This window comes from Phasianus colchicus, chromosome 9 (assembly GCF_987193195.1).
Source record: "Phasianus colchicus chromosome 9, bPhaCol1.hap1.1, whole genome shotgun sequence".
NCBI classification, from domain to species: Eukaryota; Metazoa; Chordata; class Aves; order Galliformes; family Phasianidae; genus Phasianus; species Phasianus colchicus.
In genome coordinates, this window is record NC_143444.1 from 16879435 (window position 1) to 16907407 (window position 27973).

The following is a 27973-nucleotide window of genomic DNA, read 5'->3' on the forward strand; positions in this document are numbered from 1 at the left end:
TTTAAAAATATACTGAAGCATAAAACAAAAGCACTCTAAATTCCTCTGCTACAACTTCCTTCTAGTATGATTGACATCCACTAAGAGGAAATCTGTTGTCACAGATATTTTCCTTTTATGTAATACAAAGCTGCACATTTATTTCCTCTCTTTTATTGACCCAATAGAGTAAATTATCTTGTTTGTACAGCATCATTTTGGCCAAATGATTACACCCTGAACCTCTGCATCAAATTATCTTTATACTACAACGTGTCTCTCTGTTTAAATGAAAAGTATAAGATTTTTACTCAACATTGTCTGGCCACCTACCAGCACATCCTAGAAGTAAAAAAAAAAAGAACAACTTAATAACAACATAATCCAACAGTATGCTGTGTGCTTCCAGCACTATTTGTGAAGAGCTATCCATTCTGTTTAGACTTACTACCTCATATTGCATATTCAAAAGGCATAACTGGCTATAAAAGGGCTCATCCAATTTACTACTACTTCAAAGGCAATAAAGAAACCCCAGGCCAGCAATACTTCTCCCTGTATTGGTGTTCAGAGAACAGATGAGGAAACATTTGCAACAGGAGCCTCTTATGGTGGAAGTGAAAGGGCAGAAAGCAAGAGAAGATAGTAGATGAGAACTGCTTTACAATTTCAGCCTTACAGATTTATACCAGTTATAGCACTGGCCTTTATGCATCTTATCTGGATTATGGTATCAGTAAATGATATTCTCATGCATGTGGGCTTTTTTTCCCCGACACCTACTAAGATTCCTGTTATTTATAAAACTCCTATTTGTCATTTATTTCCTGTGGCAGAAAAATCAAGTGTTATGTCTGGCATGAGAATACTCATATATATATTTTTAACAAATATTTGTTGGCTCTTAAAAGGTTTCATAGCACTTTCATTTTTGCATAGGAAGTAGTAAGAAGAATGCTATTTATGCTTTCTTTTCTAGTCAGATATTCTGCAGTCGCTCATAACTCTCTCTTCTTCTTTCTTTGGGAGCCTCAATATTTAAAATTAGGAACTTCTTGGACGTTCCTCCAATGATATACTGAGCAATAACAAAAACTAAGCTATTACACTGCAGTTTAATATGTTCACATGTAAATGGGTATTATATCACAGATCTGAGCATGCTATCTTGTTTTTGCACAGCATCATAGAGATGAAATGCATTACATCTAATTTTGAATGATGAATTTTAGTCATTAGCAGACTATTGACAAGTACCTATTACCTAAACATACAGCATCGATAAAAGTGTAGCTTATGAAATATATCAATATACCATGTGAACTTGACATAAATGTATCTGTTCTTCTGTTGTGGTTTGCACCACAAGTTCATTACTGGTCACACTGTATTGCTGCACAGAACTCTAATACACAGCATCAGTAAGATACAGCTTGCCAACTCTCTCAGAGTGCTGCTCTGGTTTAAAGTCTAATGAAAGTTCATCAGACTTTGTGAGAAATTAAGGAGTACTGAGATGATTCAACTATCTTCAGTCTTAGAATTTAAAAACAAACAAAAAAAAATCCATTTAAATCACACCGGTACTTTCATTATGATTGTACTCAAAGTTAGCTTTCTTCTATTTATTCCTGCTGTTCATATGATGTGGTGTTAAAACAAGCAACTATTGTGACTATTTCCTTGCTTTCTCTATGATTTACTGCCACATTTTTAAAATGCTGGTTAGACTAGATCCATTGCTTTGGGCAGTGAATGGCCTAAATTAAAGAATCTCAGATGATGGAATACTTTTGGACAGTTTCTTTTTGCAATAAAGTACTCATTTCTCAAACATTGCCACTCTGAGAACATGCCTTCTGATAGTGTAGACCAGAGTTAGAAAACACGCCTAACCACAGTCCATTCTGGAAATCTAATATATATCCTAATTCTGTTATAACAACAACAAAAAAAAAACAAAACCAAAAACAACAAATGGAAAATCTCAAACAACCCACCACCACTAATATGATGCATCTTCTGTAAAAATGTTTCCAGTGTCAGTAATATAACACAGTACACCAATTTTGTGTTGAGAAAATACTGAAAGTAGTGGAGGTTTTTGAGCATCTCCCTGTTATTTACTTGTACATAAAGCAAACAAAACACAGGCTTTCCAATTTCCTACTTCAGATGCAAACACTGCATGCAAACAGACTGATCAAATGTACAAGATAAGAATAGTACTGCCCCTTTAATTTACTTTCCCAACCTACAGAAGTCAAGTGGGCCAAAGTTCTTAAACGGTCTTGGACTTTTGATCTAGTAAAGGCCACTGACTTCCTGAATGCAGATTACCAGTCTGTACATAGGCACGACTGATGTAATCAGCATAAAATCAAATTTTGTATGCACAGATTCTGAAGAGTAGAAAAAAGAACTCTTTTTTTTTTTTTTTTTTTAATCTGTATGGTAATTTTATTCAGTAGCAATAGCTGAATAGTTTATTAATAGATTTTTCTTATAGAGAGCACAGGTTTGTTTTGAAAAGTCAGCAAAAAAAAACTTACACAGTATTTATACATGAGGAAATAGTCATTATATGGGTTTACAATGGTAAACTTAGAAGAAACTCATCATTTATATACCTGTGAGCTTGAAAATCTTTGCCTTCTATGCAAATATTAATATCTGGACAGCAACATTTCTTGTAGAGCCTCAATAAGTCTTCTCCTAATGCAGATGCTGTTTCTAGCTTGGAATTACCTGCAGGTGGGGAGAAGTAGCCATTTTCACTTTGTCTGGTGTACACTAGAGTATTTTCAGGATACAATTCGAAATATTTGAAAAAAAAAAAAAATCAAATGTCAGATTCTAACACTCGTACTCAAGATAGAATTCTCCTTGAAAGGGATTTCAGAGCCAGCAGTAGGACATGCGTTTTACTTGGCATCATGAGCAGAGGCACAGAAAATGACCACCACTTTTGGTTAGGTATCTATACAAGAGGAGTGCTACAGTTACTCTTTTGTAAGATCATGTAGCCAGTTCATTTCTTTTACAAAGCTCTGGTACCTCAGTACTCAAGAAAAGCAGTCTTTGAAGAAGCTTCTGCCTGAACAGATTTGTTGCTTGACCCTACCCTACTGACTCAGCTGTAGCAGCAACCACCTCCAGCATGGATGCAGTTACAACTGCAGTAGGGAAAGCTCTGAAAGATTCCAAAATAAGACACGTGGAACTAGTATGATTACAAAAAAAGAAAAGGCAGGGAATGGGGGGGGGGGGGGAGAGATGTTCTGTGCTCAGGACTGAAGTTTGCTACACTACAGAGAAAAAGCAGGATACAGTGATGAAGTACATGAGCAGTGCTTAGCACATTCTTTCAGATTTCCACGACAGACTGGTAGGGAACTGTTCCTGCCAAATTTGTCCAGCAATTCATTTTTTCAGGGTTTGTGAAAATGAGGTAGACCATAGCAAAGAATATCCAAGCAGGTTGTGTTACAACAAAAACTTTAATTTTCTTCCTCATTTTTACATATGTATAAACCTTTGGATAATCAATTAAAAGGAAAAAACAAACAAACAAACAAAAAACAATACAACACAACAAAACCAAGGAAAATATATTAGCAAACCTACCTGCCATGGCTTTGTTACTTTTTGCATCAATGACTTCGGGAATTTCCCCTTCACTGCTAGGTGAAGCAGCAGTTTCTTTCTGAACAGCTCTGCTTAGAGCATTCTGATCAGCTGCTGCACTTTTGTCATCTCCAAGACAACTTACATCTGTTGGAGCATTCTGAAGAGCAACATTGTTGTTTTCTTGTATTAATTTGGGCTCCAGAACCTTTTTCATCATAGCCAGTTCCTCAGATTCTTGAAGATTTTTATCAGATGAATATACAAGCCTAAAAGATGATACTGAATTTCATTCCTGCAATTTTTTAATTTACCAACCAAAAAAAAATCTAGAATGAGATTTTTTGCCTAACAAAGTTCATGAACAGAAAGAAAAAAAAAGGCTGGACTGTACAGCGATTAATAAGAAAACTTGTTAAAACTCTGAAAACAAATGCATTTCTTTAACACTCCCCTCCCCAAAAAAGAACAAAATAACATTACTAATAAAAATATACTGGCAAATTACAAGGAACAGAGGCATTTTTTCCTACTCTTTGTAGCTCATAAGCCATCATCATGTGCTGTCAAAAGTAGAAGCAAAGTGCATTAGTAATGATAGATCAGAGGTTTATAAATCTTAGTTTGACCACAAAAAGACATTATCTTTTAAATCAAATTTAAAAAAGAAAAGACCTTCTAACATCAAGAACCCAAGAAGCATGTGAAACTTCAGAGAGAAAAAAATAATAATTTCAAAAGGAATTCTTGAAAGCATGAAAGTTTTCAGTTAAAATTAGTCTAAAGTTTTCATTTTTCTCATATAGTAATTCCAGCTTCCCGCTTTCCCATCTGTTTCACCAACTTATTTTTGGCTCAAAATCTGGAAAGGCTAACAAAGCCTGCAGTCTGTGACTGCAGAGCTCTCGTATTTAAAGAAAGATGCTGCTCTTCAGCAACTTAATAGAGCCTTAAATAGTCAATGTGAACAGACAAGATGTTTTATCTGCAGTTTCATACCAGATAGATGAAGTTAACAAAGTTTAACAGAAGAGCTACAGTTGTCTAGGATTCCATGGATAGATACTTGCAGATCTGCATTTAATCACTCATTCCATGGTGAAGACAATTTATTGTTAATGCTGTGAAAACAATAATTTGAATATGCTACTTCAATACTATACTGTTAAAGAGCCAGAGAAAAGAGATAAAGAAATCACCTTCCTGTATTCAAAAGACTTGAGTTCTCATTCTTAACTCTCAACATGTTAATGTTTCAGCACAAATTTAAATACTCACCATTCTGTTGCTGCTGCATATTCAGCATGTAAAGACAGTATAACTTGACTGAGGGAGAGCTGGTTCTAACAGATGTACTGCTTTGTCATAAAAATAATTGTTTTAATATTCTTTCTTTCTGCCAGTAACTGAAAAACATATCCATAGACAATCTGCTAAACTAGGCAAAAGGGAATCCTTAGAGTATTTTCAGATAATTTATATAGGAAGCCTCAGGAATATGGTTCTATTACCAGGAAGCTTAAATAAATAAAAACGGCACCAGTTACTACAACTAGGAAGTCTACAAATAAAACAAGTAAACAGACATGCTGTTAAGCCAGAACCAAATGACTGGTTTCTAGATCTGAGAAGTTACTCTATGCTCTACTTATTTTGCCCTTTGAGTTAGGAAGCATGTCTCCTTACTGCAAACCACAGCCACTGTCCACAAGACTGACAAAAATCCCAAAGTGACATGGTCCAAACCACTAAAAGACATGGAAAGAACACAATTAAGCAAAAAGGTGGAAAAAGACTTGATTTAAAACAAACAATCCGTATTTAAAATTATGCAGAACTCATTCTTGTTATTTCCAAGAATACCTAAAGTCACCAGAACACCAAGCTTTACTGAAACCTATTAGGACAGCTGCTCCTACTGTTCCAAAGCAGCTATAAACCTGCATGAAAGAACACTGGATTTAAATATTAACCAAATCTAAAACCATATTCTCAGCTACTTATGAAGCAGCCTTTTAAATCCTGCCTACAACAGATTCTGCTTTCTCTGAGAGAGTTCTTCACTAAAAGCTCTTCTGGAGAAAACAGCTACCAGCCTCCCTCTCCTTAAACCAAGTTATTTTTATATACACATACGCCTACGTACATGCTAATATATATGTAAATATATACAGATCTATAAATAGGTCTACAAACATGTATACACACACGCATACTTATATGTACACATACATAAATGTCACTAGGTAAGCGCTCGCTTTTGAGTTTTTAAATGCTTAGTGTTTAAACAGACAAGATCTGGTGTCATTGTAGATACGTTATACTTGTAGAACATCAGTTAAAAATTACAGAACAGGCTTGAACAAGTCATTAATGCTGGAGAGAGGGTCATTTTTCTATTTTGATCTTTTTTCCCTCCCAAGTTCAGTTAGCAACACAGAACAGATGTTAATGCTAAAATCCACCAGAAAACTCTCCATCATAAATACCACAGTAAGCATGAAGCACAAGAGTCTGACCTGTATGAAACAGGTTAAGTCTACTTTTTGGCAGCACATCATCATTTTAAAGTAATTTAACTTTATTATAGAGAGACAAGTGTAGATGCCAAAACAGGCTACTTGGTATTGTGAGGGATAATACAATCAGCAGACACAGACACAAATTATGTTTTTCTTTTATTTACAACTTGTACACAATTGTGTGTTGTTTTCAATAGGAACTTTGTATAACACATGCTAGAACTTCAAGCAGTAACTAGATTTGCCTCAAATATCCTCTGCAGATGTCTAAAATACTGTATCATACAGTTTTACTCAAACAGTAGACCTATGTATTATCACAATGAAATGCCAAAATAATCAAGATCTATTAATTTTTGCTGATAAAATAACAGTGAAAATGTAGAAAACACAACAATTTCCCACCCACAGTTTTTACATAGTCTTCAGTGAATGCAATTGCAGCAAATAGTTTTGTGCATTGCACTTAACAGTGGGAGACTTGCTAAGATATTTCAGCAGTACATCTATAGCAGTAAGTCCTTGTTAATGCAAGTTAGGCATGTCACAAGTGCAACCTCAACTTACCTCTTAAGATTCTTCCACTTCCCTTTAGATTTCCTAGAAGAATTATCTGCTTGATAGTGCTTTGCTTTTTGTAGCTGAGATGGTAATTTTAAATTAATTGATCTATCATGACCAGTATTTCTGTAATTTTCTTCTCATTAGATACAACATCAGCCGCCTCACTGTCGCCAGATTCAATTTTACAATTCCATGTGAAAGCTAATTATGTCAGCAGAACAATCTGTCCTTCTAAGCAATCAGTGTCCAAATGAAAGGTTTTTGCCTATTTCTTATGAATTACATTTTACTTCTGTGTAGAGGGTACATAAATTCATGGCATAAGATCTACAAAACACACGTAGTATCTGACCTATTTCCCTCCACTCCACATTCCCTGCTTAGCAAATTCTGAATATTCTCACTGACTAGCCAAGCTCATGCGCGGTAGTAACAAGCTCAGATCAAAGAACATGGTTATATAGACAAATGTCTTTAGAAGACCAGCCAGAGGAGCAAAATCCTTAATCCCTTAGTTTGGGTGAAAAACACTTTGGTTTACAAGCATTTGTTCCCAATTTTCTCAGCATTTACTGAAGTTGAGACTTCATGGAACATTTTAACTTCCACAATTCAAAATTTAGTTGCTTGATGAAGTTAAAGATAGTTGTATCACTTTCTCACATTCCCCGTATTTAGAGGGCAGTATTTGTTAATTTCATTTGTTTTGGGAAGGATTTTTTTTTTTTCCCAGCTGTTTCTCAAAGCATGATATAAATATAATCAATTAATTTGTATTTTCAACATGTATGAGCACAGTTATCAGGATTTTCAGGATTTCATGTTATTTACTAAGTATCATTTTCTCATTTAGAAATACTTCCTGATAGATCAGTTTGCATAAAAAAACAGAATCACAGGACGGCTTGGGTTGAAGGACCTTAAAGACCATCTGGTTCCAACCCCTTGCCGTGGGCAGGGACACTTCCCACTAGATCAGGTTGCACAGGCTCCATCCCTGAAAGAGTTCAAGACCAGGCTGGATGGGGCCATCCAAGAAAGAATTTTCCTCACACCTTAATGATACCAAGCAACAAAATTCACTTAACATCTTCTATTACAACAGTCCATCCTTACTGGAGGAACTAGTCAAATTCAGTATGGATTCTATGGAACTTCATATACTTTCTGACCCTTCATGGGAAAAAGGGTAGAAAGCAGCTTACCTCTCAGAAGGTAAGACATTAATGATCTAATTACCTGCAACAAATTGTTGTCCTTCTGGGATGCTGAGTTTCTCACTTCTTGAGGTAGACTGCAGAACCCAGTGTGAGCAGTAGTCTCCTGACATTGACATGCTTGCAACTGTTGACCATTTCTAAGAGTTAATGTATAGGGTGATCAGCATCTGCAGTACAGATGCTGCACTTCCTTGTGACCAGTAGTTTCTTCCTGGTGTCCTCAGACATTGAAGTATAAAGGGGAAAACAAAGCAGGGCTCACCTATTTCACACTGAGGCTGTGCAGAAGCACCAGCATAAAGCTCACCATGTCCTCCAACCTGCTCGAAAACAGAAGTTTGACTATGGGAGCTGCACAGGCTCCAGTCCGCAAGTAACTCGTGGCCTATGTCCCCCTTGCACAAGAAAGGCAGAGGCCCAAAGGAAGTCTCACCGAGATGGAAGCCAAATATAGCTTATGAGAAAAAGAAATCCTAAATCCCCAAGGAAAGCTAAAAGACAAGCTAAATGCAAACAGGAAAAGGGAATGAAATGTTTTTATAGCTTTGATGAAGGCTTCAGTACGATATTAGCATTCTGCTTCTCTTCTATTGAGAAACAGTATTTATAACCAGAGAATCTAGAACTTTTATTGAAAATAACTCTCTCAGGAGCTCAATTGCAGCACCAGGTCTTTGGTAAGGTCTAGGATGCAACTCCTCACAGTGATTCATGTGCTCCAAGAACTAGGATACATTCCTCTCAACAAACTAACTCAGAGCACTGCTTTGGATATGCTAAGATCCAAGTCATTTGTAACTTAGCTGTAAGAATCACAGATACTAGCAGAAGTCACCAGTCCAACAATGAAGCTAAGCTCTTCTCAACCAGAGCTACTTCCTTTCCTTGGTCCAAAGCCTTTCATTGTCACTAAACTCAGTGCATTCTGTGGCACTTGCTTCTACAGAACTTCTAGGTGACTCAATTCAAATGCTGAATTGAAGATTGCTGTTTTTTCTCAAATTAATCTTGCAAAACGCAACTTTGTACACTGTTCAGAACACATGTGGAATTTCACCTAAGAACTGAAAAGAGCTTGAGGACTCCTTTCAAAAATAAGAGTTTTTAAGAATGGAAAAAGGTTTTATTTAGATGAGCTGATTTATCTGTTTCACGACTAAGCCCGTACTTCTTGGAGAGCCTGCAGGACTCCAGAGGTCATTATTTGCCCTGCTGCAAACAGACCAAAGCAAAAGCAAATATTTATGAGCTCTAGACGTGTTAAGTGCATCCCATTAGGACAGTAAAGTTATACTATAGCAGTTTATAAATAATTAAGATAGTTATTCCCAATAACTTCCCAATTCACATGTTAAAATAATTTGGAGTTTTTTTAATCTGCAGTATCATGTTTCTGCATGAAAGTCTTTTGCACTGCCACTTATATGAAAGGTAAAGAAATGAAATTGCACTAAGGTATCTAAGACAGTAATGAGAAAAACTGTGTTCTGTTTCTCACTGTTTCACTGATGGTTGGTTGAGACCTACAGAAAATTGACCAACACCAGTTATCAGCCTGCTCAGCTACACCGATTACATGGCTTTAGATATTAATCTCAATACAAAAAACATCATTTCATACTTAAAATTTTCATACCCTGAATAAATATTTCAGCCATATGCTGCCTTATTTACAGATTTATGAAAAGAATTGTTGTTGGTTTCACCCAAAGGCCAGCCTATATTACTTTTAGACATTTAACTCTAGAATAGCAACACCTTCTCGTTTCTCTCATCAACTCCTCAAGAGCCTAAAAGTGCATGTTTTCTTCTAGGCACGTCTGGAATTCTTTGGGAAGTGTCCAGTGCCTGCTGCTCTGCTCCCATGCACACCCATGTCGCCAGTCAGCACTGCTGCAAAGGAGGTAGGTGCATCACTGTGACTTTGTCAGGGTAAAGCAAGTGCTGCTCGGCTCTTGGGAAGGATGGGAGGTACTATGGGTCAGGGAGGACTGTGAGGCCTGGTTGTGACACCAGTCAGCAACCCTCACATACTGTCCTAAAGCTTGGAGCAGACAAGTGCGATGCCACAGAGCTGCTAGCAGCTGGCACTGGGAAGGCAGCCGGCCCTTGCAGCAGTCCCTGGGCAGCTGCCAGCGCACCCACACCTCACCCAGCACGCCGGGGAGCTGTGCTGCTCAGCCTCAGCCACGACGGCTTTGGGGATGGCCATGCAATTCCTGACCTGATGCGTCACTCACGAAGTCCTCCTGGCTCTCCTAGTCAGCAGTGACCATTTTTCAACGTACCACTAGCACGTTCTTCCTTCGTTGTTTTTGACAGTTATATATGTCTAGCCTTGCTATTAGCATAGCGATAGCCACAAACAGTTTTAAAGGATACATTCAGCACTTTCGCTGCTTCTGCTCTGTCTCGATTGCACAAACATCTACATCCCATACCAATACACTAAGCAGCACGTAGCTGCGTGCCGTCGGAGGAGGGACAGAGGCAGTGGGAAATAAGCAAGGCGCAGCAAAGTCTTCTGCAAGGCGGGAAGGCTGTGAAAGAACTGCTTAGAAAGGGAAAGCTCCACAACAGGTGTTAGTGCCGGGAAGTGCCGGGAAGCGCCGGGCGGGGGCCCGGGAGCGACTCCAGCCCACCGCCCGCCCGCCGCAGCCGCGCACTCACCGCAGAAAGCGCCGGAGCTCGGCGGGCGCCGGTCCGTGCAGTCGCAGTGCCTCGCGGGGCGGCCGCCCCCCGCCCAGGCCGCCGAACAGCCGCGGCGCCCGCGCCAGGAGCACCGCGCGGTGAGCCCGCAGCGCCGCGTCGCCCACGCGGATCGTCACGTCGGAGCGCGTCCCCTCCGCCAGCAACCTGCGGGAGCGCACCGGCACCGTTACCCGTACCGCCACCGCCGGCCCGGCCCGGCCCGCCCCGCCCGCACCTACCTGCTCAGGTCCTGCCGCAGCTGCTCGGCCAGCGCCTCTTTCAGCCGCTGCCGCTCCGCCGTCCCCGGGCCGGGGCCCTTCGGCGCGGCGCCGCTACCGCAGCGCGCCATGTGCCGGCAGTCGCAGCGCCTGGCGCGGGGTCAGTCCCTGCGCTACGACGCCGAAGCGCGGCCCGCCGCCCTAAGGCGGAACGGACAGCGCGGCGGGCGGCGGCGTCACCCTTCCCGCCAACTCCGTCCCGCCACCGGGACCGAGGCACCGTCGCACCATACGATGCGGCTGTCCCTCGGCGCGGCTCGGGCGCCCACCCCGCTGCCTCTCGGGCCGCGGCCGGCAGCCGCCTCCGCCAATGAGGGCTCGCGGTGCGCCGCCCGGCCCCGCCCTTCCCCGCGGCGCCTCGATCACCCTCCCCGCGGGCGGGGCGGGGGAGGGGGCGGGGCCTTCCGGCTTGGCCCCACCCTCCGCGGGGGGGCTGGGCGGAGTCCCGGCGCTGTGCCCCCGCCGCTCCTCGCCGCCCGGCGGAGCCTCCCGCAGAGCGCTGCGCGCAGGGGCGCAGCCAGCCGGGGGAACGTCCTCAATTTCCAGCAAAGGTTTTCGTTCCGGGATTAGACTGCTGTGTAAACAGTAAAAGCAGCTCTGCAGCATCCTTCTGAGACAGGAATCTTCCCAACTTTAGTTCAGTTTAAGAGGCGTGTAACTACTGAAGTATATAAATGTTAGAAACGTTTGTGGGAAAATTATACTTGAATGTCAGGTACCGTTCATAGGTGGGAAAGGCGGGATCAGTGTAAGAAACACTAGGAAAACCTTGGCAGCAGTTCTTGGAGATGAGAACAATAGAACAATAAATGCTAACATAGAAAGGACAATGCCAGCAACGAGGTGTTGTTTCCAATAAATCATCGTGAGGAAGTGCACAGACACTTCAGCTGTTCAAACCTAGTTCTGAGCACCAGCAAGAAACCTCTCTTTGAGAAGCCAGGTAAAGGGAGTAATGTAAGTTGCATTTTATTAGACAGAGGTGGTTTTGATACATGTTAGATCTTAATTTCCCATTCTTCTTGTTCAGACATTGAGTGTACAGGTTCCCATTTTTTAGTCAAGAAAAACACATTGCACAAAGCAGCTGCATTCAACAATACAACAAGATATGTATCAATATTCACTTGAAGACTAGAAATGTGCCCAAAATTTTTTCAGTCATCCAGTATGCTAAAATACACATAATAAAAAGAGTTAATAACTTTAATGGTAAAATACATTAAAAAAATTCAGGCAAATTGAGAATGAAAACTTGTGACTTCCTTCTGTATGGCACCACTCCATTATTTCATTATAAATTTGTAAAGGCACCACACACAGAGACTGTAAAGCAAGGGAGAAAACAAAACCAAGCAATTTTCCATGATTTTCCTTCTATACAAATACATATATCTTAAGGCAGGTGTTTTTATGTGCAAAATACAAGTGTACAGGTAAAATCGATGTTGGTATTCTCATACTCACTTCATCTTTTAGCAGAAACGTTGGTGTCCAAATGTACAGTACATCAAAAACACTTTTCTCTAACAGAGCTCAAAATAGAAGGCAGGCTGGAAGTATGGCCCTGATAACAATTACTTTTTAAATCTGTAGAGCTTTTTCATAGACTCCTTAGAACATGTACAGTCATTCTCTCTTTCTTGTTGTGTCTTCCTTTAGAAAGGTCCATATCAACTTGTTCACTATGTCAGGTTGATCCTGCTGGAGCCAATGACTGGCTTCAGACAAAATAGTTAATCTGAAATGGTTTTTAACATAAATCCTTGTAATTTCTGCCATCTCAACTTCCATAAATGCATCTCTTTCTCCCCATAAGAGCAGGGTTGGCATGATGACTTCATGGTGCTGCAGAGGTAGGCAGCTTTAAAAAAAAATAGTCTTACTTTAGTCTTGTTTTATAAAAATCACCATCTTACTTCATCATTCAATTTAGTTTGTGAAATCAACACAGATAATCTTATTGAAAGCTTTTCAGGTTCCAGGTTATCTTTACAATACGAAGAGAACCCTCATACGACTCAAAGTGCTCTAAGTGTTAAGGATAGTGAAGTTACATGTCTGTAATCAGCAGCTGGTTGCAACAGAAGTCTTATTTTTGAAGCATGAATGATGCTTCTTCAGGATGTGTAGCCCAGGAGCTCCATAATCTCCATAAAAGTGAATGTAGGACAACATGGCCAGAATTCTGGTGGTCCATGGATTTCCCTGGGTTGATGAATGCTATGGCAGATTTCTGAACCTGTATTATCTACTGTATGTAGATTTCAGTGAAATGCAGTGCTTTGAATCATGTTTGCAATACAGTGTTCAAGGCATCCAGCTACCTAACTACCCTTCCTGTGTTACCAAAAAATGGTTGTTCAGCAAATGGCAGGATGTCCCATACCATGTAGCATTGTGCTCAGCAATAACAACTGAGGAACGTCGGCCAGTGGAGTCCACAGCTGGTCTGGGTCTGCCTGGTATCACTCATCAGGCGGTCTGCAATTGCAGTCTGCATCACTTGTTTTGTGTATTCTTTTATTATCATTTTCCCTTCCTTTTCTGGCCTACTAAACTGTCTTTATCTCAGCCCACAAGTTTTACCTTTCTCCAGTTTTCTCCCCCATTGCACTGGGGGGCAGTGAGCAAACAGCTGAGTGGTGCTGAGCTGCTGCTGCGTTGAACCACAACATGGACTCAAAAGCATTTACACGTTGTAAGACATTGATTTTTTTGAAGAGAAGCCCTTAGAAAGTAAAATGTTAATAAAATTATACCACCACACTGACACATTTAAACTTTCTGTTAAAACTTTCCACTATTTTTTCTTAATACAGTTAATTTTGAATGTAATTATTTTATAAATGTGTCTTTGCACTGAGGGTAGACGTTAGAGGACAGAAAACAAGCAGGCAGAAATGAAGGATTATTTCAACATAAGTCATATTAACACATCAGAATTCATTTTTTATCTACCTCGGAATGTTGAAAATTGTATCTGTATTTACTCCTGAACTGCTTTATCTTAGAACAGACTCTATCTTGGAAAAGACTAACTAACTGCAACAATTCAGAACAGATTTCATATGCACAGATACAAATCATTATTATGCTAATGCTGAAGCATGATAATGCTAAAACAATCATGTATTAAAAAAGTTTGTTCTCAACAAACTTTTATGAATAATTTATTGCTAGGTTCAAACTTAGGTGTTAATTGAGAAACTATACTCTAAAAAGGGAAAGAGAAGATGCTATGCATTAGTTTAACGTTAGACAAAAGTGGAGACTTTGGAGACATTCCTTCTTTCTCTTACACATCATTGTGAGAATAAGTAATAAAAGATCAGGTTAAATAATAATTTTATTTTAATTGATGAACTAGTAGAATTCTTTAAATGACTTTTTGTAGCAGTGGATTTAGATTTCATTTTTCCAACAAAGTGTCCCAACCCCCATAGATTTTTCATAGTAGCATCTTAAAAAATTGATAATCTGATGATCCAATTCAGCATGTTTAGATTCATCTCTAAGAGCCTTGCAAGATTCTTTGCCTTGCTTATCCAAAGTAACAGAATGACTGCTGTTCTGTTTATGCAAGTAAGTGTTCACAGTGGATGGGAAGTAGCTCATTTCAATTGTCTCTTTGGAAATAACCTTCCAGAAAAATAAAGAATCAGAGCTCCAGGGGGATAGCAATGAAATGGAAACCTCTCACATGTAGGAGACCAGTGCCAGCCCCCTGGGAATCATGGTAAATACAAGTCAGTAGAACCTAAGTGCTGCTTTTATGAGAGGAAGTGAAAATTTCAATCCAGTTATAATAGCTAATGATTCACCTGACGTGTGACCATCAGAATTGGTGGCAAGAAGAGAAAGAGCTGAAGACCCATATTTTTTTTCAAGTGGAAATCCTGCTGTGTTGTGGCTGATACCACCTAGAATGTTATTCTCTGAATTAATCACAGGAGTATTTTCATTGGAAAGATAAACAAGACAGTGCACAAGAACATTCAGACTAAGGAATTAATAGCTCTGTGAAGATACTTCCTGATTAATACCTCTCTTTCCCTTAAGCCTAAAAAAGGCCTGAACTGGTACTTTAAACATGCAACTCTTCTACTTGTGCAAATCCCACAGTAATGCAACTGCAACAGTCTCTTCACTGCCGCTGCCGCAGTTGGTTAGTGTGCATTCGCTGATGCGAGGTGCTGTGGCAAACCTAATGAGCAAGGCTCAGGGCCCTCCTGCCTCTCCAGCTGCTCATTAGCCATACCCTGCAGGCTGTGGCTGTGCCATTCTAGCACCAGGGAATCCTATGATGCCCCACAGCTCCTGTTGCCCTTGGATGTCCCAGCTGGTGCTGTCAGCCGCACTGTGTGGCTGCAAACAGGGACACTCCTACAAGCACAGCCGCTTCTCATACTCACCATTGGTGTCTGTGCTTGTTGTTAGCTTATTCAGAAGATAGCATGCCATCTCTCTGTGCTGTTTTGTCTCAGCCTGTGCAGACAGCACCTGCCTTGGACACCTGTTTTCCTCCCAGCATTGCCCTGCTGACTGCTTTCCTGACAGTGACAATGAGGAAGACACAAGACGAGCAGGAAGGGTGGCACTATGTTTGGAACAGGGAAAGCTTCAAAAACTCTGCTGAGCTCAGGGAAGGAGATTTAACGCTGCTGGAAACAGGAATTAAGGGAATAAAGAGTTCAGACCTCCTGATATATCCCTGCGGCCCAGGGCTACCAGTCCTGAGTAGAGAATGAACAGGTTTAAACACATTGTGGCCCTGTTAGGTTTTTGGTAAATAAGCAGAGGGTGTCAGCTTCTAAGGCCAGGTCTGGCTGCTTGAGAAAATTCTGGTTGTTACTTTTTTTTTGCGTGGATACCTATTCCAATGGATTTTGCTGCTTGACACCAAATGCTTTTGTTAACTGTTGAGACTTTAGACATGTATATTTTTTTTCCTTCTACCTTCTACTGCGGCAGAAGATACAGTAACGCTTTTATCCTCTAGAGGGCTCTAGAATATTTTACCTTGTTTCGGAATGTTATACTGACCTGAAAATATTTCTGTAATGGTTGATAGGTCCAGTTAATGCTCCAGGTTGTGAAAAGACATAGAGATAAGCTTCAATATCCTCTGCTGTTAACCTGCATCCTTTCCTTCCAATTCCAGTGGTCTGGCTGGTAAACAAACTTTTCAGAACCTATCAAAAGAAGAGTAAAAAGCCATCACATATCTACAGAATGCTGTTTCTTTTCTTCGACAAGACACATCTTTCTAAAACCTATTTATACATAGCTCACTCCAAAATAATTAGAGTACATGCAAATAGCACTATTGCCAAGGTACTCAGTTACCTTATCCTGCCTGTGACAGGCAGTGGCAGGCTGTAGGCACATACTTTTTTCCTCGGGGTGGAGCCCAGCAGCTGAGAGGTGGGAGGCAGAAGGAGGCAGCACCCCCCAGCTTGCTGTTCTGTATGCCTGCAGCACTGACAGTGCTGTGCTGGGCTGCATATGTGTGGGTCGACGCACATTGCTTTTTCTCCTTCCATACATTCACTTTGATTGTTTAACATTACATAAGATGTTGGCCTTATTGGTTTCTCAGGCAGAATTAACCACCTGAAAGAATGCAATATCCAAACTGCCAGGCTGCCCACCCTGCAGCAGGCAGTGCATGGTGAGGGGATGTCCCACCACTCTCAGGAGCTGCAGCTAAGTCAGGAGTTCCCCTGGCACCGAATGTGTCCATGGTAGAGCACAGCATGTAACCAGCTGACTTCTGAGGTGGAGTAACACATTGTAGTGCTGGAGGTTAAGAGCGTGTACCCAAATTTCTGCCAGAGATCCCAAACCAAGCACAGATTTTTTGTGTTTTTATTCTGCTTTGCATAAATATATAAAACTGAAGAAAAATCAAAAAGCTCTGTATTTTTTCCAATAATTATCACTACATGAGAAGGGATCAATGTACGTGGTAATTCTTCCATTACTCACAGATAAATATACAAACAAGAGCACTCATTTTGCTCACCTTGAAATCATTTACTGTAAACATGAATTCAGGAAACCATGGCATTTGGAAAAAGAAGTAGTAACCAGATTTAATCAATTGTGATGGATGTCGTAGAATGTATTCTGAAACAAAAATGCCCATGAATTAAAAATGAAAACTGATGACTTAAACAAAATTACTGTTAATATCACTATTTTTTAAACTTAAAGGAATGTTTTAAAAATACTGCATTATGTGACAAGAGATGATTACTTTTTCAGCGGTAAGTGTATGATGTAGCCATTAAGGTATACTTCTTCTTTTATAAGTGTTAGTAGAAACAGGCAGCAAAATGAAGCCTGCCAAAGATTAGATGAGAGCAGTGACATTCAAGAACTTAATCATATGAGAGGTTTTCATTTTAGATCTCTGTCTGTGCAGCTAATCCAAAGCATTTTTTCAGGTGTAGAATAAGAGGTATAAATACAAATGTTACTTTTGCCTGTAAGTAATTCTCTCATCAAAGATGAGGTGTAGAGAAATCTGTAGATGATAATCCACTTCCACTATGAGTGATAGGTCAAAAAATCTGAGATGGAACTCTCAAAAATCTTGAGTCATTATTGCTATCAGTTAGCAATAAGAAATGGCATGCATTAAGTAACGAAGTGATTAGAGTGTGCCCAAAGCAGTGACATGGAAGGCACAAGGTCAAAGATCAAGCAATTTCAAATGCATAAATAAGTAAATCCCTTAGGAGTGCCTGGGAGTGTTTTAACTGCTGTTATGGCATTAATTGTGCAAATAACAAAAGTATTTAAAAAGAAGACTTTGATGATCGTAAAGATTGCAATAGTAAAGGCAAGCAGAATGCTGAATGTATAAGCTCTCTGTTTTTGTTTTATTCACAGTAGGGAAAATTTGATCCAGGGAGACTTTATCAAGCTGCATAACATATTTTGTTCTATAAAAATATGCAAAGAAATATTAAGGAAGGCTATAGTAATATGCATTTTGCTTCTGTACAGACTGGCTCCTGCTCTCAATGTAAGAACTGCAGCAGGTCCTGCTTGCTCCAATGGAGAAGAAAAGACATTTCCTTGGGTAAGTGAAGCTTAACTACATGGCAAAATGTTCTTTAATACCTTGGAAATGTGGCCAAGTACATTGTGAGAACAATATGTGTGAAGAGTTCTGATTCCATGATGTCATAAGGTCAGATTTACATTCAGCAGAGATGAAAAATAAAGCTTTGCTGAATTTTCTCAACTATTTCTAGGGAAATGGGGTGACTTTAAAAATGGCAATAGCATAAGGTCAGCAGTTTGAGAAACTAAAGTGAGTGAGGTATTAGTGTCATTGTAATTACTGAACGTAGATCCAATCCCTATGAAATATTTTGTAATTGTGGGTAGCAGGCAAGCTCAAAGCCTATCACACAATAATAGCTTGTGCACCTGTCTTTTTGAGCTAACTGTTAGCACATTCCTGAGCTTCTGGTAAATAAACTGGAAAGGTTGTCTTGTTCCAATGAATATTGTGCAAGATAAAGTTTCACTTGTCACCTAAATGGGGATTACATTCTAGAAGTCTGATTCTTAGGTTGTATTATACAGTTTTAATAATACAGTGAGACCTTAACCTAGGTATCATACAGCCATGTTCAGGGAATTCTATCCTGCCAGATTCATGTTTATGAAAATAATACATGTTGGACTTCAAGGATTAAGAAGAAAACTCAGTAAATTTGCTTATAAACAATCCCACTTCCTACAATTAATTATTGCCCAGAGTATAATGCTGGATACCTTACTGCTTCTTAAAACACATTCCTAACTGTAAAAGGTAACAGAACATCTAAAAAAGCAAATACCTTTAATCACTCAGAGCAAACACAATCTTAATGCAAATAATTTTAACATATAGAACATGATAACTATGATAAAACTCACCTGTAAACACAGAAGGATGAGGGAAATTAACCACGATCAGTTTAGTCACCATTTCAGGGTAACATATAGCCACTAACCAAGCGATCATTCCTCCCCAGTCATGGCCAATCAACACACACTTGTTGTATCCTACCACATAAACAAATTTATGTTATAATTCAGTGAAATTCCTAGAAATCATCACATACAGTGAGTGCTGGATAAAATAGGTAGTGTAACTACTTAATACTGCACTTCTTCCATTACTTATGGCCAGAAAAAGAAGTCTTATAGCTAAAAATATAATACATACTTAAAATTATTTAATTTTACTTCAATTACACTTTAACATTGATATCAAATTGAAGTAATGTGGTATCCAAATGCCATTCTGTTCACTTATCAGCTAGTGCAGAGTCAAATAAATGATTCAAATTGTAGTCATTATAATGTATGTACATATGTTGTGTTTAGGGAGTTTGGAGTTTGAAACTGCAGACTGAAAGGCTGGGAAATGTCCTGAATCACCCCTGAGCAAAATTAATCATTATGGACTGCTTTGAATGTGGGAGGTTAGCTAAGCACTATACATCATCACTGTGCTGGATTATACTTAATATCCATATAGGTAATACACATATATGAATAGATGAATACACACATCTAAATATTTAGAAGTGTAGAAGTAACACTTCTCCATATGCTGTTTTGATGTCAAATTTTCAAAGTTCTTAGCGTTCACTTAATTACTCTTTCATTGATGGAAACGGGAATTTTGCAGCAATGAAAGGTGGGGAGTGGGGGGAGAATCATGTCTATTTTTGAAAGCTTAACTATTCCTCCTTTGACCATCCCTGAAATACATACTACAGTGTCAGATACTATCATAGTCCCCGCTAAGGATTGCAATACTGAGCGCATATGCTACAAATAAAATGTATAAAAGCCCAATTGTTCTGAATTTTGACAAATCTGGACACGGTTGTCAAAGCATCTTAAAATCTCTCTTGAATAAAAATCTTATGAAGCACATTTGATATAATCAACGTCTCCAAACGAATTTACCTTAGGGTTAGAAGATAGGAAGTCTCAGAAATACTTTTTTTTCAGAAATTTTTAAACCTGTATGAAATTACGTGATGGTTAGAGCACTTCACAAATATAACCATGGCATTACCATGGAGATTAACACAACCAGCAAAGGTTGGAAAACATAAGCACAGTGTGGAGGCTGCCTGCCCAATCTTTTGACAATATTCAGGCATTGCAAGCAAAGTGAATCCTAAATTCAAGCCTTAGAACTGGCACCACTGCTGTACTATTTTTTAATGTGAAATGCAGTTAGTTGTTTCACTATGCCTGGAGTATCTAATGAATTAAAATGAATCTAATCTTTTGTCTTACTATTTGAACAGAGAGGAAATACCCATCACTCGGTGTTGTTTTTCATTGTCAGAACAGCTGCACTTCTTTCTGAACTGAAGGGGTAAAATTTGCCAGAATGCTTCAGTTCAGGATCTACTACACTGTTTTTTTAACACAGAGAGCAATGCATCCTTTTCTCTCCCTTCTGCTCCTCTCACTGTTGTGTAAGACAGAGTGATTCAGCTCTTGAGAAATGACTAATGTGCAGGAGTAGTATTTTGGGATTTTTTTTTAATGCATCAGATATACTGTCATCATCATTATAAAGCCCACAATATTTATTCTATCTTGTTTGTGCTAGAGGAATTTCACCTGATAGAAATTATCTTGTCTGCAAGTGCTATTAGACTAATCCATAACAGTATTTATTGGGTGCAATTGTTAAGAGTAAGTGAAGGGTCTTTTTAGTTAGGGGAAATATAGGTTTGTTCTGTTGCATTTCAGAGCACATAGGGAAGAGTTTTTGAAATTCATGATGGAAAATCATCTTTACACATTGTTTTTACTGGCATATACATCATGATTGGAAAGCAAACCTTTTCTGTTAGTATTGTAGTAGTCCATATATTAGGAGTATCCTTAGCTTTTTATCTCTACGTATCTAGAATGTGTATAGCTAGAAGAGAAGCAGTTGTTTTGAAATCAATGACAAATATTTATACACTTATGTGTTTTTTCCATGAGCTGAGTAGTTTGTCTTCTACTAACGCACCTAGAGATTCCAAAATATCCTTTATATCTGTTATCAGGAAATCTAATTTGTAATTGTCTTTGTGGGAGGGAGCATCTGTTTCTCCATAACCTCTCAAATCCAGGGCCACCACTCGATATTCACTTTTAAATTCCCGCAATTGATGGCGCCAAGAATACCTAACAAAGAGAAAAAAAGAAAAAAAGTTAGAGTTATAAGGTCAAGAAGTATGATACTAAAATGCAGTCAATGGTTTTGCTCCCAAATAGTTGAGGATAAATTATCACGGCTTTGTTTGCAATTAGGTTCTTTTTTCTTTCTGCAGTATATTGTTTATCCCTTGTGGCTATGGCAATTTTGTGCTCCGTTTTTGAATTCTCCAGTAAGGATATGTAGCTGCCAAAGAGGTAGCATGGCCAGAGCCTGCATATTTTAGCAGTTTTTGGAGTCCAGCATGGTCCCTTTGCTGCAAAGGAAGCAGTCATAAAACAGAGCACACACATGAGTATTCTGTCTTATCCTTGTAACCATTCCATCATCAAAAAATTAAGGTCTGAAAAGCTTTCTCTTCTCTCTGGCTTGTTCATATGCAAATTTTGATGGACTAGGGAAATATGCCTCAAGGGTAAGATTTTTTTTTTCCTTTTCAGGAAAGGAATGTCAGGCAATTCATATGCTAAATTAACCAAAGAAAGAAATACAATGAATAACAGATGAATGTGGTGAATTCCATATGATTTATTTTGTGCACACTTTCATCTATGTCACTCTACTGCTAGAATTGTTCCAGAGTAGTATGTCAGCGTGTTGGTACTCCACGAAGCATTGCATTACTTGCATTTCTGTGGAAAAGAGTGAGAGCATCACATACTTCAAAAGACATACAAGAAGGCAAAGGCTTGAACTACTCCTCATTCTGCAATCGTACGTAGTGACTGGATGAGTATGTTTGTAATGCAGAAATAGCAAGAAAATGGCAAAAATGACCCTGAAAGAACTACCTGCCTTTAAGTGTTATTGACACCAATTAAATTTCAGAATAGCCAGCACCAAGAAGACCAAGAAGACTTGGCCTTAAATTATAATAGAATGATACGTGAAAAAAATCATCCTTCTGGACATAGATAACATTGACTGCATCTTGCTAGGATCTAGCTTTTCCTTCTGCTCTTGTTTCAACAGTCTACATCAGATAGATGATACAAAGCATTAGAATCATGAGGTATCATGAGAGATGCACAGAATTCTACCAATTCAAACTATCTATATCAGTCCATTGGGTATTCCACTTTTAGCTTTGACTCCAACTTACTAGGCATTCTGAATATCATAAGTAATATCACAGTAATACCTATTAATTACAGAAATTTATATTCATGTAAACAGGTCGGAACCTTTCCATTTCCGTGCTGAATGATGCAAATGCAAGATTTATCACAGATCTCTAGGAATTAAATTTTTAAATGCATATACAGTGATTTGGAAGCTGAATTTGCCATGGTAACTGTTGTAGCTATCATGTATATTTCAGTAAGAAGAAACCAGGGCCGGAAATAAATAAATAAACTGTGTTTGTTTCAGAGCATGTCTAACTGCTATCTGCAGCAGCCCATCCGCCACCAAATGTCTGACTGAGCGTGTTTCATATCCAAAGAAATCTTTTTACCATGTATAAAATATAACCATTAGACAGTTGCTTTGCAAGCGGGAATTAGAATGCTGGTGAATGCCTTCATTATCATAAGGCCAAATAACTGAAATTATTTTGTGACTTTCTATTCATGTTATTTCTGAAGGGCAGCTTGTACAAAATTTAGCAGCTTACACACATCCCAGCTGTCTCAACACATCATGCTCACTTTCAAATATTTTGTCTTTCCACAAAATTGATATTGATTTTCAAGTTCTTCTGCATCTAAAGCTCTTAATGGCTCGGGTACATTATATTCCTAAGTGATCTTTCATCTTCAGGCATTCTGAGTCACTTGGTAAGGTCAGTGTTCTCTGGTTATAGTTGTCCTACTTATAACCTTGAAACACTGGAAAGCAAAGGATTTGCTGCAATTAAGAATTGTAACTGTGAGTTGTCTCCATTTTTTTTCCTAGTCAAACAGTACAAATTCAATGCAGATGTAACTGTCTTTTAAATTGTGATTATTGTATTGCATACTCTGAGAACATTTTCTATCCTTGCATTAAAGTTCTGCACTGATTGAATTAACAATCCAGTGTCAGAATTTGTAGTGTGACTGCTTCATAAACTGTTAGCATGTATTTTTCTTCCCCAAACTGTGCTATTGGTGGTCCCAGTGACCTACATTGCAGTTTTTTAATCATTATTCCATTCCATTTGAATGGTCAGATAATATATAGACTGTCACTTAAAGCATGGCTCGCCATTTTAAATTGTAAAAGCAGCTGTTTGAATTTTGATATATACTGAATTTCAGTAGAATATATATGAAATGCTAATTTTTGCATATTATTTCTACTGTAGTGGAAATTAGCTGTATTCTCAGCTGTCTTTCTGTGTTGGAATACACATTAAATACCCATTCTTCAAGAAATGCATAATGCTTGCATTAGGTATGCATTCCCCCCAATGTAAATGACTTTCTATTTGATGTGTACAGCTTTTAGACTTGTAATTAGCAATTTAGTATTAAGACAATATATTTATTTGAAAAATTTATCTTAAATTAATAAATGTGACTCTACCATCATCCTCAATGCCTTTTGTATCTACAGGAAATTGCTGAGGGAAGAGAACTAGCCTCTTGTTGACCTGGGTCAATTTATCAGGGTATGACTTGACTGTGGCTTGAAAGATTACAGTTCCATATCTGAGTTTAGAAAGGAAAAGGATCATTGAACTTGCTGAATTACTGGCATCACCACTTCCTCTATTCACTTATTGTTTTTTATGTGGAAGTTCTGCAAGCCACACCTCCTAGTTAAACTGGGCTGTGACAGCTCAAGTGATTTGTTTTAAACATCAGGCACATGTCTGTTTTCATTGGTATTAACTAATGTGCAGGCTTGGTTTTGATTCGTCATTCATCTTATGATGAACTAATAATAGAGCCTTTTCCCTCTGAGTAGCACTCTGAAATTAGGCTGCAAAGCAGCCTATAGAACTTGTAGTTCTCTCCCTTCCCCAGTTAAAACTCATGTATAGTATTTTTAACAATGTGATCCATACTGCACTTAACATACACTGGATCCTCATTTCAGCACCCCCTGCTGTACTTCTGAAGTTCAGCTTTGTTAGTACAAATGCTGTGTGTTTTCCGAAAGGGAAGTTCATTAAAAACAAGCAATTCCTCCCCAGAATTTGAAGAAAAGAATACGTACTTGGAGAAAGAATAGAATGACAGTGCAAAAAAGACAGTTGTGTTGAGTCAGCCTGTAGGGATGTTTTATGGTTGCTGCAGTTAGAAATGTCAGTGGATTGTTCCTGACTAGATCTTAATACTGTTAATATGCATAGAGTATAGAACAGTTCACTCTGGGATTACTTAAGCTTTGATTATCTCTCTCAGTTATCTTAAGCAGCTCATTTATACAAGAAAAGCATGTAGGGAGTTTTTTACCAGAATTCTGGAAAGCCATGAAGCAGCAGCATGAGTGGTTTACCCCTTTCTCCAGCAGCCACATAGTGGAATCTTAACCCTGAATCCTAAAAGGAGAGAAAAAGAAGTTTGGTGTTCTTACTGCTACGTTATAACTGCTGTACTGGTATTCAAGAATAAGTAGTTTTAGACAACATTCTAAGGTACTGCCCCTGAAAACACATCAAGCTGTCAGTTCTCAGAGCTGAAGTTTTCTGTAATGCTGAGGTCAGGTACTGCTACACCCTGACAATGCTGAGTATCCCACAGCCCAGCAGCCACAGCCCCTTCCTGTACAGCCAGCTTTGACACACGCCCAGCTGTGCGAATGCGTGGCAGTTCAGCCATGAGCATGCTCAGGGTTCTGAGAGACCAGCCCATGGCATGGGGATGAGGAGGTGGATGAAGATCACTATAAAAGCAAGGACCTTGCTTTCTCACAGATACAGCATGTGCTTGATGGAAAGACTTTCAGACATAATGTACTTCTAATGCACTTTTCGTCTTTTACTTAGTTTCTAAGATTGAGCAACTGTTTAAAATCATGAAGTTACAATCTTGCACAATAAAGCACTGCATGGATTCTTAGGAAAACAACAACAACAACAACAAAGCAATCAAAAGTAACTAACTACAAAGGAAGTTCTTTCTGCTTGCTTTTTTTACTGTTCAAGGCTTCAGACTTTCTTCAGGAGAGAAAACCTTCATATAATCATCTTTCTACCCTGTCTATAGTCACTATTCCTGATGCACCTTTTAAACAAATGATTCTTATCACCAGCAGATAAGTTAGTGATAGCTGTCCAGAGGCTTAACACTGAAATGCCATTGAAATGAATGGATGTGTGCAAGTCAAATCTGGGAGAATTTAAAACTGAAATGATGACCTACCAGGTTTACTGAATTCTTACACAGGTGTGAATAGAGAAGTTGGGAAGGACTTAGCTCATGAAATACAACATGCTATTTAGGAGTCATTTGAAGGAAACTGCAGAAAGGAAGGCCATATTGCTCCTGAACAAATGTCAGAGCCTGAACTGTCTCTGCTATTTTAAAAAGGGAAGATAAAACTCCTGCCTTTGCTGTCGATTGAGCCCTCGGGTCAGAACTGTGCAGAAAGCTTTTCTTGCCCATAGTGCTTCAAACTATCTGAAATACTTTTGCACAGTGAAGTCACTAACCAGCTACAAAGCCATTAACATATGTCTTGGTGTTTGAGAAGGCTTTGAAAGGGGCACATCTGTTTTCTTATTCTTATTTCTAATCTACTCACTGTAGATACAGGAGGGATTTTTTGCTCAATTCTATCACAAATTACACTGATACTTCTGGGATGCCAGTGAAGTTGAAATATCTCTGTGTTTCTAGGTACTACTGATCTCTTCCCAGTAAATTTTAGGGCTGTACATCACCCCCACCATTCTCCATACCATTCCTGCCTTTGATCCCTTTAACAAAAGTTTCTCAGTTTTATTCCAGAGATTCTCCTCTCAATTCAGTCATCTAGCCCTCCTCCATCCTGCTTCTTTCTCTTTGTGTCCTTTAGGGATTCACCCTCAGCACTTTTATTTAATCAATGTATTGCTTTTAAGGACATTGCTTTTACTCATGCAAATTCAATCATCAATTGTACAGCAGCAATTTGAATGTCACATACCCCAAACTAAGCCTATCCTCCACCTGTTCAGCTGCTCCTTTCAGTCTCCTCTTTTCTATTACTGCAACAACACGGCATCGGATATTGCCATCTTCTCTGCAACACACTTTTATCTTTCTTTTGCTGGAACCTGCACAGATGTCTAAGATACGTGTGTCTGGGAGGTAACACATGAGCCTGCTGTTACCCAGCGGCCAGAGAGTTTCATGCTGCCTGAACCGAGTGGCAGACCGTCATCCTGGCAAGCAGTCTGCTTTGCCCCAAAGGCTCCGTCATTACCACCATCCCCTCGCTTCCCAGCAACCCCGGCATTACTGCTTGGCGCTATGGGAGAGGCAAATGCAGCGTGTGAGTGCAGCAGTGTGTGCGTGCCTTCTGGTGATGTTGGAAAAAAGCAAGAAGGCAAATTGAGGGACTGGGAGGCTGAACGATTTATGTTAGCGCTGTATGGCAAAAAAAGCTGCACAGAAACCTCAGAACAATGCTCTCAGTACTCGTTCCGTTAAAAATAACGCTATGAAAATTGCAGCGCTCACCTACAGCTGCAGAAAAAACCGAGCTAAAACAACTTCTTTCCGGGCAGTTGCCGGAGGAGCAGATCGCAGGCAGAGACCCAGAGCAGTCTTTTAACAGCCCCGCGGGCTGTAACCGCGCAGCCTCAGGGTCAGGGCTGAGCGCTTCACTCCGCGCTCCCCCCGCAGCTCCGCCGCGAGGCCGCGGGGCCGCACCCCACGGGCAGCGCTGCCCGGCTCGGGCTCCTCCCGCGGCGCCCCCGGGGCAGCGGCTCTGGGTGCGTGCGTGCGGCGGGGCGAGTCCGCAGGGGAACCGCCGGAGGGGAGCACGCACGGGTGCCCGTGTACAGGCATGCACCGGCGGGCGGGCGCGCACGCAGCCGAGACGCGTGCACGGGAGCACGGGTGCGCACGGCGAGGCCCTCTCCCCCCGACCCCAGCCTTCACCTTGATCCGGACGTAGCAGTGGGTGCCCAGGGAGGGGTCGTTGAGGCAGGCGGGGGGGTTCTCCCGCATCACCCAGCGGAAGGTCTCGCCCGGCCGCCGGCCGATGCTCCATAGCAGCCGCAGCCCGGCGATGCAGGCGCACACTCCGCAGTAGCTGTACACCAGCGCCCAGAAAAGCAGCGCCCGCGCGGCCACCATCACCCGGCGGGCGGGCGGCTGGCACGCAGCACCCGGTCTCGCCATCGGGCCCCGCCGCCGCCGTCCCCGCCGGCCGAGAGGGGCTCGCAGCGCCGCCGCCGCCAGGAGCCGCCCGAGCGGAGGCACCGCTCACGGCGGCGGCGGCGGCGCGCCCGCCCCGCGGTCCCCGAGGCCCTCGCCCCGCTGCCGGGCACCGCGCGGCGCCGCGCCTCCCGCCCGGCCCCGCCGGGCCCCGGACGGCGCGTCCCTCCCCAGCCGGTGGATCTGCGCCCGATGGCCCGCAGGGAACGAAGGGAAAAGCAGGCTCGGAGCGAAGGGGCTGCTCCCAGCCGCGTCCTCGGCCAGGGCTGCCGCACGCACCGAAACTCGCCGAAAGGTCTTTGCGAGAAGTGCGTGTGGGAGACGCGGGACAGCCTCACCTCTGCTGCCTTCGCAAGGTCCTTACATGCGGTAGCTTTGCTCACCCTGATCGCGTATTTGGACGCACGTACCTTATTGGCGTAAGATGAAACAGAGGTGTATGGCCGTGTGGTTAGATTGCAATTATTTTTAAAAACCGTGTGCATTCTGTCTCTGCTGTTTACCTGCTGTCCGTTGAAAGATGATTCTGTAAATACATTACAACCTCAAC

The 27973-nt window shown here is 40.6% G+C and overlaps 3 protein-coding genes across 6 annotated transcripts in view; 1 reads left to right on the forward strand and 2 right to left on the reverse strand.

Moving 5' to 3' along the window:
- BTBD8 (BTB domain containing 8) overlaps window positions 1–11216 on the reverse strand; it is a 36052-nt gene extending 24836 nt beyond the window's left edge. For both annotated transcript variants that reach the window (XM_090146350.1, XM_031614815.2), the window contains exons 1-4: window positions 10843–11216; window positions 10583–10768; window positions 3607–3875; window positions 2610–2727 (exon numbers count right to left, since the gene is read on the reverse strand). In XM_090146350.1, the coding sequence (XP_090002476.1) occupies window positions 2610–2727; window positions 3607–3875; window positions 10583–10768; window positions 10843–10952 (683 nt within the window). In that variant the 5' untranslated portion in view covers window positions 10953–11216. The remainder of the gene's footprint in view (window positions 1–2609; window positions 2728–3606; window positions 3876–10582; window positions 10769–10842) is intronic.
- The window catches only part of GLMN (glomulin), a 160994-nt gene that overhangs the window by 110419 nt on the left and 22602 nt on the right, over window positions 1–27973 (forward strand). For both annotated transcript variants that reach the window (XR_016469237.1, XR_016469238.1), the window contains exons 21-22: window positions 9727–9816; window positions 17899–17974. The gene's annotated coding sequence lies outside the window, so the exon portion shown is untranslated. The remainder of the gene's footprint in view (window positions 1–9726; window positions 9817–17898; window positions 17975–27973) is intronic.
- On the reverse strand, window positions 11826–27927 carry EPHX4 (epoxide hydrolase 4). 2 transcript variants are annotated; one of them, XM_090146365.1, is made up of 7 exons: window positions 27762–27927; window positions 24511–24596; window positions 20939–21096; window positions 18823–18951; window positions 16910–17013; window positions 15928–16076; window positions 11826–12745 (listed from the first exon to the last, which is right to left on the reverse strand). In XM_090146365.1, exons 1-7 carry the CDS (start codon window positions 27906–27908, stop codon window positions 12511–12513), a joined length of 1008 nt encoding a protein of 335 aa, XP_090002491.1. In that variant the 5' UTR covers window positions 27909–27927; the 3' UTR covers window positions 11826–12510. The 2 variants fall into 2 exon arrangements, with proteins under 2 accessions (XP_090002491.1, XP_031470606.1); XM_031614746.2 differs by lacking the exon at window positions 27762–27927 and adding an exon at window positions 27145–27451.

What these genes read in the sequence shown, in the direction of transcription:
- EPHX4 (XM_031614746.2), bottom strand. Translation starts at nt 27,387, where the DNA reads ATGGCGAGACCGGGTGCTGCGTGCCAGCCGCCCGCCCGCCGGGTGATG. An exon ending in CATGGCTTTCCAGAATTCTG is followed by an intron (nt 21,097 to 24,510) that starts GTAAAAAACTCC and finishes TCTCTTTGTTAG; the next exon opens with GTATTCTTGGCGCCATCAAT. An exon ending in GGATATTTTGGAATCTCTAG is followed by an intron (nt 18,952 to 20,938) that starts GTGCGTTAGTAG and finishes TTTATGTGGTAG; the next exon opens with GATACAACAAGTGTGTGTTG.